At 41.2% G+C, this 11,879-nt stretch overlaps 1 protein-coding gene across 1 annotated transcript in view; it reads left to right on the top strand.

Moving 5' to 3' along the window:
• The first annotated feature begins 9,545 nt into the window (after positions 1-9,545).
• Positions 9,546-11,879, top strand: part of PODXL (podocalyxin like) — a 105,777-nt gene continuing 103,443 nt past the window's right edge. Inside the window, exon 1 of the mRNA XM_075857506.1 lies at positions 9,546-9,840. Coding sequence (XP_075713621.1) covers positions 9,798-9,840 — 43 coding nt within the window. The 5' untranslated portion in view covers positions 9,546-9,797. The remainder of the gene's footprint in view (positions 9,841-11,879) is intronic.

Below are 11,879 nucleotides of genomic sequence, written 5' to 3'. Positions count from 1 at the left end.
AGCCCAGCTAGTAAAAGTAGTAAACACGCCCCGATGTACGCACATAATACACGCCCAGTTGTACTTTTGCAAGCCTCATTTGCATAAATACAAAAATGGTCATAACTTGGCCAAAAATGCTCGTTTTTTAAAAATAAAAACGTTACTGTAATCTACATTGCAGCGCCTATCTGCTGCAATAGCAGATAGGGGTTGCAAAATCTGGTGACAGAGCCTCTTTAATAACCTGGTCAGTAACTCGTCAGGGGTCTCCCCCTTTTTCTGTAATTTTGGGTTTAATCCACGGTTCTCCTCCGTTTCGCCTGGTAGTTCCAACAATCCCGAGGTAGAGGTCGTTCATCGGGAACTGTGCACAGTCTGGGCCCAGGTTCAGAAGAACCTAGAGGCGTCCCAGAGCATACAAAAAACTCAGGCAGATAGAAGACGTTCTGCTAACCCCTTGTTTATGGTCGGGGATCTGGTGTGGCTATCGTCAAAGAACTTGCGCCTTAAAGTCCCATCCAAGAAGTTTGCTCCCCGGTTTATGGGCCGTACAAGGTCATTGAAGTCCTCCATCCTGTCTCCTTCTGACTGGAGTTGCCCCCATCTTTTCGAGTACACAACGTGTTTCATGCCTCCCTCCTTAAACGCTGCTCCCCGTCCTTGGCTCCCTCGAGGAAACCTCCTGTCCCCTTTCTCACCCCTGAGGGGGTAGAATTCGAGGTGGCCAAGATTGTGGACAGCAAGATGGTCCAAGGCTCCCTCCAGTACCTGGTCCATTGGAGAGGATACGGGCCTGAGGAGAGGACTTGGGTACCCGCCAGTGATGTTCAGGCTGGGGTATTGGTCAGGAGGTTCCACCTTCGTTTCCCCAATAAACCAGGTCCATCTAGAAAGGGTCCGGTGGCCCCTCATAAAAGGGGGGGTACTGTTAAGGATCTGCCAGGCACAGCTTCTGTATCCACGCCCATAGGTAATCAGTCTGCACCTGCTTCTAGGTCTGTGAGACTGACTCCATTTTCCACCACTCAGGATGGCAGGCTTAGGAGTGGGAGAGCCTATCACAGCCTGGCCAGACGGAGCTAGCTCCCGCCCTCTGTCTATTTATACCTGCCTTTCCTGTTCCTCCTTGCTTGCGATTCTTCTCTGTTGGTTTCCTGGCCCTGCTGCAGCTTCTTGAACTACTTGTCCCTGCTTCGTATTGACCCTGGCTTACTGACTACTCTTCTGCTCTGCGTTTGGTACCTCGTACACTCCCGGTTTGACTCGGCTTGTTCACTACTCTCCTGCTCTATGTTTGGCACCTCGTACTCTCCTGGTTTGACTCGGCTCGTTTACTACTCTTGTTGCTCTCTGTGTTGCCGTGGGCAACTGCCCCGCTTCCCTTTGTTCTGTGTTTCCTTGTCTAGTTGTCTGTCGTGCACTTATTGAGTGTAGGGACCGTCGCCCAGTTGTACCCCGTCGCCTAGGGCGGGTCGTTGCAAGTAGACAGGGACTGAGTGGCGGGTAGATTAGGGCTCACTTGTCTGTTTCCCTATCCCTGTCATTACAGCTGCTATATTTGTACATGCATGCTATGCCGCAATATAATATGGGGGTCCTTTTTTTCTTTATCCTGTTGAAATAAGAAAAAAGCAAAATACACAAACTGGACAGTAAAAGGTAAAATGTGCATTGTGTAAAACTGACCTTTTAAAAATCTCTCTAGTAATTTCTGTCCAATAGAATACAGAGTGATCAACTGTCTCTGTTTAATTTTACCCAAAAGTTATTTTAAGTGACTGATAAAGGAAAACAGATGCTTGAGTGTCAAAGAACCCATCGTTTATCTGACCTGTGCACTCGTCAGGCTTAATTACAAAGGTGCTACTCCTCCAGTCACAGTGAGAAGCTTCACAACATGTTTACACACACCCATCATGTACATAAATGGTATCTGAGAGGGCAGCTTCTCTTAGGATCTTTAATATATTTAACAAAAAGTTATATTCATCAGAGATAATAATATATATTAATAGAGCAATTGGTTGAAAATATATAAATATATAATATATTTAAATATATACACAATATAGAGTGAGTGCTCTAATAATAGTCTACAGTACGATTGTCTTTGTTTTTCTATTATTTTTTTTCATGCATCAAATGCTACATTGAGTTTCAAGGATTTGACACACTTTCAATGAGATTTCACAAAAGTATTGAAAGGGGTTGACTCACTATAACAATTACTTTTTTAATTCAAGCGGGTCTTACAATCAGATGATCACCATGGGTCCAGCTGCTGAAACTCTGGGTGATCAGCTGTTATCGCCAAAGGAAGTTCTGGCCGCTGCAGTGGAAATAAGGAATAATATGGAGTCCACGTAATACAAGGACAGGCTGGATCTGCCAAAGAAGGAGCCGCTGATACTTAGTGAATAGAGTGGAGGACCATATTACTCAATAGATATATAGACAGGGGGTAGTAAGATAATTCCTTTAACCGTATTTATAATATAGTTAAAATTATTTAAATATTATTAACCCCTTAACGACATGCCACATAAATGTACGTGGCAGCCATTAAGGGGAAGGATGGAACGGGCTCACGGGCTGAGCTTGCTCCATACTTAGCGTGTGACAGCTGTGTAATACTGCCGACACCTCACAACAGGCAGAATCAAAGACCATTTTGATTCTGCCTGATTAATAATAATTTTAATAGTTATATCAATAACAACATTATCATAATTTAGTCTTCTATCGTTAATTAACACAGTACTACACGATTTTTTACTGTACATCGTTAATTGAACAATTACACCAATTATCTAATTTATTCCTCTACAGAAGCTTTTTGCATCAGTTCTGCTTTGTTTGTTTTTTGCATGCAAGAATAGCTATTTCCTAATATAATATTATATTCAGAACTTCTCTTCTGACAAGTTGACTTGACTTGATAATCTACAGGGCTGATGGTGTCAATCACCTTTGAGACCTGTCAGTAGAATACTACATGTCAATACACAGCAGGCTCAGGTTGTCATGATGGGTTTAACATAATTTTGTCGTTTGTAGTGCATCATAAGAATACAGGATGCTATAAACGCACCGATCAGCTGCTCTGGCTGCCTCCAGGCACTGGATGTCCATGCCGGAAGCATACGGCTCCAGTCACAGTATAGTGCCTGTGCTGCAGTACTGCAACTCTGCTCCTACAAGTGAATAGAAGCACGGCTGCTTTTCTGTGTACGGAGCCATCTGTCTCCGGCACCAACCAATTCATAACATCCGGTGCCTGGAGGCAGCCGGAACAGCTGATCGGTGCGTCGTCCAGGTATCGGCCCTCACCGATCATATACTGATGACCTATTCTACGGATAGGTCATCAATTTGAAAACCCGGTCTGTGCCCGTACAACCACTTCAGAGGGAGGTAACTCCTTTACTACCTATGTCCTCCAGGGATTCTATTATAAACCCTTTCCCTGCCCTAGACCACCAGGGATGTTCCCATCATTGGAGAGGAAATTTAGACTGTCTGTCGTTTTTACAGTCAATATTTATTTTATATATGATAAAATGCGGGTATGATGGCAGACAGGGACCTACATTTATCCGTGCCTGCCCCTGGAACATTCTATTCAAATAAGTAAAGTGGCAATGCATTATTACTATGAGGGCTCATGCACACAGCCAGTTTACAGCTCCGTACAACGCCAAGTATGGAGCAGTAATACATCACTCATAGACCTCTACATGTATATTCATATGCCTCCGATTACATACATGCCATGGTTTGGTTTGTTTTGTATTTTTTTGGTCATACTGAAGACCTCAGTGGAGGAGATATATCAAAACCGATGCAAAGAAAAAGTTGGAGAAGTTGCCCATGGCAACCATTGAGACTCCAACTCATTTTTCAGAGGCCCTTTTTTGGAAAATGATTGGTAGCCATGGGCAAATATTCCACCCTTCCGCCGCACAACCTTCCATATATCTCCCCCAGGGACATTTTATTATTATTAAAGTTTTTCTTTATTATAATGATATTAGTAAAACTACAAATGGGTAAGCATACATTGCAAGAAAACATATAATATATCCATTTACTTAAGGAATCTTTAACACCAATTTCCTTCCTATACATTTTGAATCTATAAATGGGATATGGGAAAGGGACTCTTGTCACCAAACCAATACTTTTTAAACTATCAAAATACACCCTTTCCCAATAATAAGGATTCATTCGGACCTCTAAACGAACCCTTAAAAAATTGTCCACCCATATATCTAGACTCTTTATTTTCTCTATATATTATCATCATCCCCTTTATATTTTAATTCTAGTGAGTCCCATTAGGATACCCCCCCCCCCCCCACAGTAACATACAACAGGAAACAAACACATACATGCCATGCTTAATCGTATGCCATATTACAGAGCTATTCTCCCCTAGCAGAAAACTCCTAATAAAGTGCCCTATGGAGCACTTTACAGGGGCACATGGAGTTCTCCAGATAAAAAAAACAAAACATATAAGATATGAAATTGTACAGAATATATTGTTAGTAACCTGCATTTTAAATAATGTAGACAATTAAATATAAATGTCATGTCAACTGGTGCTGAAAATGGTGCATTATAAAAAAAAGAGAGCATTCCCCCAATTTCACAGCAATGCTGATTTTTGGCATTTTAGGTGGAATGTAAGGACACAGTATTAGTGACCCCTGCATTGGAAAGATGTCTACAATAAAACTGTCATAAAATGTATACTTTCTTACTATTAAAGAGCACAGCAGAGCAATGCATTCTGTCATGGAGCGGCAAGGTTAATAGAGAGTGAAATTGGGGAAGAATGTGTGGACGCTTACGGCTTTTATCCTTAAAACAAACAGAGAATTCCTCAGGACTGCTGCAGGAATTAAACAATTAAACAATGATCCACTTGGGGAGGATTTAAACTGTTACCATGGCAATGAGAAAGCTGTTCTAGACAAGTTCTGGATGGACTGGAGGCTGGATTCAAGAGGGCAAGTGTCCTTTGTCCTCAATCATTTGCATTTGGTGGGATTATTTTCAAATCAAGCTCTTAGTTTACAAACACGATGGCAAAATACACCCTGATAACATTACAGAGGGCGTCCAAGAATCAAAACAGAGAAGGAAAACTACAAACCAATGATAGTGTGGTCAATTTCAGGCAGTTAAAATGAATCAGATATAAATATGTTACAAGATTGCATTTTCTTTTCACATTTCTGTTAATAGGTTTAGGGCATTTTGCCTGTGCCACAGACTGGCATGGTGCCAATAGATTTCTAGGTCATGCTGCATTTTTTTTTTTTTTTCTCAAGCTGCAGTTTGCCCTATTCTAAGCAAATAAAACTACAACTAAATGTTCAAAGTATTTCTTATTTTATTCAAATTTTGATTGTGATTTCTCAAAGAAGCAGGTAAAAAATATATTTTTATAACAGTTTAAAAAAAACAACTTTACGGAAATGTGTTTTAATAATAATACTAATCTTTATTTATATAGCGCCAACATATTACGCAGCACTTCACAATTTAGAGGGAACATGAAACAAACAATATCAGACATTACATAGTGACAAAGTTAATTTACAATTCAAACCAGAGAAGTGAGGACCCTGCTCGCAAGAGCTTACAATCTATGAGGAAATAAGCGAGACACAAAGTGTAACAGTGTTTATTCTGTACAATGGTCGAGCCATCTTTTACACACATGGGGTGGTACACATAAAGCTGCATGAGCCGGTCACCAGCCAGTATCCGTGTATGACGGACATGAAGAGAAGGAGTGTGAGGGAATCTTATTCTGATGACTAATGGGGTCAAGGAAAGGAGTCGGATCAGGGAATGTTATAGGCCTGTCTAAATAGATGTATTTTCAGGGCACATTTAAATCTGTGGATATTGGGAATTAATCGGATTGTCTGGGGTAGCGCATTCCAGAGGACGGGTGCAGCACGAGAAAAATCTTGGATACGGGAGTGGGAGGTTCGGATTATGGAGGATTTTAATCTAAGGTAGTTGGCAGAACGTAGAGCCCGAGTAGGGTGGTAGACAGAGATGAGGGAGGAGATGTAAGGAGGTGGAGCACTGTGGAGAGCTTTGTGGGTGAGAGTAATAGGTTTGAATTTTATTCGGAAGGGGATGGGCAACCAGTGCAGTGACTGGCATAGATTAGAGGCGTTGGTGTAGCGGTTGGTCATAAATATGAGCCTGGCTGCTTCATTGAGGATAGATTGGAGAGGGGAAAGTTTGGTGAGGGGAAGACCGACTAGTAATGAGTTACAGTAGTCAAGACGAGAGGGAATCAGAGCAACAATGAGAGTTTTGGCTGTTTCCTCAGTAAGGAAAGGGCGGATTCTGGAGATGTTTTTGAGGTGAAAATGACAGGAGCGTGAATGGGATTGAATGTGAGGAGTAAAGGAAAGATCTGAGTTAAAAATAACCCAGAGATAGCGGGCGTGCTGCTTAGGATAGCAAACAAAGAGAGGGTTGCATCCAGCGTGATTTGAAGATAAAATGGAACCTAGTTCCAAGTTTAATTGGGTCGAGTTAAAACAGGATCAAAAATAGGAAAGTGAAGTCCTGGAGTATAGGGAGAGGTATCGTAGGTATAGAGAGCTCTCTCTTTCCTATTTTTGATCCTGTTTTAACTCGACCCAATTAAACTTGGAACTAGGTTCCATTTTATCTTCAAATCACGCTGGATCCAACCCCCTCTTTGTTTGCTATCCACACATTGTGTGCCGACACGAGGATCCGTGCGGGTTTATTTGTGCAAGTCTTCATCCAAGGTGAGCTGGGGGTTTCCCTCTAACCATTATCCACATGCTGCTTAGGAGTTATGATAGTGCCACACACAGAGATGGAGACATCAGGTTTACGGAAGTTTGTAGATGGTGGGAACACAAGGAGCTCAGTTTTAGAAAGATTCAATTTTAGATAGAGAGAGGACATGATGTTAGAGATAGCGGACAGACAATCACTGGTGTTCTGTATTAGAGCAGGGGTGATGTCACGGGAAGAGGCATATAATTGGGTGTCATCAGCGTAGAGATGGTACTGGCTCAACCCCACATACTTTATAAAAGGAGAAAGTCTGATAGTCAATTTTTTTTGGGGGAGGTGGTGATGTACAGGTAAAATCAGGTGAAATCCGTGAAAGAGCCGCAGTGCTTAAGTAGCACTGTTACTACTAGACTCTGGTTATCTGTGCGAGTCACAGTAGTTGGACCCCCAAAGATCAGGAAGTGGTTAAATTCACCCTAACCCCCTTCCCGCCCTATGAAATATATGTAACAAAAAAATTGGGATCCAGGAATTTATTCCCCTGGCGCCACAGTTTTTGTTTTTTCATTTTCGTGTTTTCCTCCCCGCTTTCCAAGAGTCATAACTTTTTTATTATTCCATCGACATAGCCAGTTTTTTTGCAGTACAAATTGTACAGGCTGTTTTTTCAGTACGAGTTGTATTTTTAAAATGCACCATGTAATGTGCCATGTAATGTATTGAGAAACTTAAAAAAAAATAAAAAATAACTCTGCCTTATTTTTGGGGGTTTTGTTATTATGGTCTTTACTGTGCGGTAAAAACAACATGTAAACTTTATTCGAGTCAGTACGATTCTAGTGATGCAAAACGTATATAGTTTTGTATGTTTTTATACCCCCGAGACCCGTAACTTTTTTGTTTTTCTGTTGATGGAGCTTGTTTTATGCAGGACGGACTGTAGTTTTTAATGGTTGAAAAATGACTTTTTGATGACTTATTTGTCCATTTCTTTGGGGGAAGCGAGGTGACCAAACACAGACAATTCTGGCATTGAAACTTTTTTTTTGTAACTACAGAGTAATTCTGCCCATAGCCATGCCCATTTGGCTAAAAGATATCACAAATTGATGCATGCAGTACAAACAGCATTTTTTTTTTTTGGCTCAAATACTTCATAAATCAAGCACACAGCATATTACATTATTTCTACTGAAACGGTGTCCAATAGGTGCCACACAGGGCTTGATACATGCTCAACCATGTTGCACTACCTCATCATTTTGAAGATCTCTGCTTGCTGTAAGTGGTTTAAAATATCCAGAGGCTGAAAAACCTAAAACATATTTCTCATAGCTGAGAAGAAGATACAATTTCAGCCAGTCTATGAAATCCTCTATGAGCTAAATTCATCAGATGCACAAATCTATCTAGACTTTTTTCACATTACGTTTAATGGTCTCCATTTGATGAATACGCCAGGAAAAACTGCTGACTTATACATTTAACGGATACATCATGAACTTACTTTTCATAACGTAAACGTTAAATAGATGCCATTTGAGCCTATAGGAGACACTGTTAGGCATCTGTTTGATGCCACCGTCACCCATAGGCTATAATGGCATCAATTCAAAGGGATTTTCCCATAATAATTAATTATCACTTATCTACAGTATGTGATAAATACCTGATCGGTGATCTAGCCGCTGGGACCACCACCGGTCATGATAACGGACTTACCTTGCCGTTACTGGGAGCCCAATAGTAATGGAGCGGTAGTGCGCATGCTCGATTACGGCTCCTTTCATTTCAATGGGGCTGCCGTTTTACATGCTGTATACGGTTTTCTACTGGAGGCCTCTGGATAAAATAACGTAGTCTACTATGCTATTCTATCCAGCAAACAAACGGTATACCGACGTATACCGCCCAACGGAGCCCGAAAGAACATTCTTTTTACCTCTGTCTGTATAATGGTAGCCTATGAGTACATCTGAGATATACGCCCGGAGCTTTCCCGATGAAAACATCAATCAGACAGGGAAAACGCAGTGTGAAAGGGGCCTATAGGTTTGCTTCAATATATCAGTCTGAATGGGTTTGCTTCAATATATCAGTCTGAAGTCACGTGGTTTAGTTCACAGACAATTATCTATACTGAATACAATAGTTTCCAATTCTTAGCTGAGAGAAGGACTAGGACTGTTCAGGTTTTCACCCTCTGCAAATAAGAATGTTCACACTCACTGACAGCCAGCAAAGATCTTGAAAATGGTAGATATTAAAACACAACGTATATTAGAAAGTTGTATAACGGTTTATTCTATAGTGAATAAGTTTTATTTGAATAAACCATTGACAGACAGACAGATAAAATAACAATGAAAGGATAAAATATGGAGCAGTGTATCATGCGTTTTTCTGATGTCAGTCGTTGCTGCACTAGAGGAATTAGTAGATAAATGGGCTGCAGCTAATCCCTGTCCCTATAACCAGGAGGATCCAGCTGTCTGGCGCAGATTATGAAGGGTCGCCATCCCTCATAGACGCCATGGTAACAGGGGGCAGAGAATACTCCTTGTTCTCCATCATGCCCTCTTCACAGGCAGCTGAGTATAATGATTGTTCTGGCAGGGACTTCCTCAGCCATGCCTTTCATGGAGTCATTGCCATTGAACTGGCATCCTGCACATATCTTGGTGTGCTCTGCTGAAGGAGGAGTTTCCTATGTTATTGTTTTGGGGCAGGTCCACCCAACTTTCCTATTGGAGAGAGCACATTGGATTGGTACTTGTGAGATCCCCCTGATACCTCCCCAGTCAGTCAGTGGGGGGTTAGAGCTGTAACAGCAAGTGCCTGAGCATCACTGGACATACAGGGAATCCCACACTACAAGCCAGTGCAGAGGCTGCGCTTATCAGACAGACGCTGGGGAGAAGTGATAGGACGAGTCTGGACAGTGTGAGGAGAGGAGCCCCCTGACATAACATAAGCAGCAGTGTGGAGAACACCTCAGGACAGCAGCCATGGCCAGGCTAAGATCGCTGCTCACATTCCTCTGCGCTCTGGGTAAGTGCACTCATGTCCCTTCAATTCATTAAAACTTCCCGCTTGGTTGGAACCATCTCCTCCCCTCAAGATGAGGCAGATCAGTCACACGGTCCTGGAAGGCAGAGGCTGACTGACAATAGGCACTGGGTGTGGGAAGGGGGCTCCCAACGTCTGATGCTGTATATTTTATATATATATACACACACACACACACACTCATTCCATAAAGTACATAACTTTTATGTATTATATATATATATATATATATATATATATATATATGTATATATACATACACATACACACACACATATATATATATATATATACATATATATTTATATATACACACACTCATTCATATACACTCTGAGGCTCATGTGGGAAATGGAATATAGAGGCTGTGATACAGTTTACATTACTTTTTACGTTGTTCTTATTGTTTAAGATGTATCAGTCATTGAAGAAAATAATTGAAATTCTTCCTATTTTCTGTCATAAAGAAAAACTCTGCTCCATGTGCTATATTCACAGAGGACATCAGCCATAATGGAGATGTGGCCTTTAAGTTGCACCAATTGATTTAATTTTTGCACCATATCCCTTTCTGTTCAGTCAGACACGTGCGTTCCTCGGTAGCCTCCGCCATACATATAAGCGTGCACCTGTTGGGAGATATTGCGCTACCACACAGCTAATGTACCGCTCTTTATAGTCCTTCCTGTGACATGCAAGAAACACTGTCTGACAAGTTCCAGAACATAGAAGTGTGTAATACTAAGTGTAGTAGAAGAACATTTATGAAGTGACTCCATTCATTGTTTTTCATGTACTTCTGCTATACGCGTGAGGTGAATTCTCATGTGCTGTCCATATGTACGCTGAGGAATAGGCATCTCCGGTGCAATATAATACAGGCCAGTGCCACCCACCTGTTATGCTGGAACTTGTAGTTCCGTACAGGTTTACAAAGGGGCTATAGTAGTGCAGCTGAGAAATGGACCACCATTGCGCAAAGAAAGACATTTTTGTAGAGGTGTTTTCTCCTGTTTAGGGAATTGTACTCGATGGGGTTGTTAACGTTGGGTAATCGCTGCTATCTATGAAAGATCAATGAAGATAATCTGATCTAATGGGTCTAGCAAAAATTATACGGTGTCCTTTGTAATCAATGGGCTGTACATGTAACGGCCCTTTAACATGGGCAAATAATAGGCTGAACTAGCGTTCATACGAACACTCGTTCCCAGTCATCGTCCTATATAAATGGGAACGACCAGTCGATGAATAAGCAAACGCTCATTCGTCGGCTGATTAGATCTTTTATGCGGCGTTAAAAATGGTCGCTATTCAGCAGCACATCTCCCTCTATTAACGGGATGTGTTGCCAACAAGATGCTAATGTAAGGGGATGAATGATCATAGTGAAGATCGCTGTCCCTATACTCCCGATTAGCCCTCCGTTTGAATGTAGCAAACAAACACCAATCGACAAGCTGTAATGTCGAATGGAGCTCATTAAAGGTGGTTAAACACGGGCACATATCTGCCCGTGTAAAGCCACCTTAACTACACGGACATGCCAGGTCCTCCAGGGAGAGATGCTCTGCTTTGGGTAACAGATAGGGTTTCTTAATGGGGACCCACTCAGAATCCCATAATTTGTTATTTAGAAAATTAGTAAAATTAGTCTTTGAAACCAGACAATCCCTTATGTGTACATATATATATATATATATATATATATATCCACTACTACTTGAAATGTTTTGTGTTTTAAAAATAAATAAATTAACAAGTGGGCGTGGCTAAAGATATTGGATTGCTGCACCATATTTATTACGTAGAAATATAAACATTTTGATGCTGTATATTGAGGCAGAAAATGCACCATAAGTATAAAGTTGCATGCGCCATTTGAAAAAAAAATATTGCAAATTCTGCAAGCTATTTTAAGAATTACACGGGCATTGATTACAACAATATTATGTGTGACTGGGAATGTCTAAAATTCTCATTCACTAAAATTGGACATCAGGCCAGTAAAATTCTGCAAT

This window comes from Rhinoderma darwinii, chromosome 3 (genome assembly GCF_050947455.1).
Source record: "Rhinoderma darwinii isolate aRhiDar2 chromosome 3, aRhiDar2.hap1, whole genome shotgun sequence".
Taxonomy (NCBI): domain Eukaryota; kingdom Metazoa; phylum Chordata; class Amphibia; order Anura; family Rhinodermatidae; genus Rhinoderma; species Rhinoderma darwinii.
This window is presented reverse-complemented; position numbering and strand designations above follow the sequence as displayed.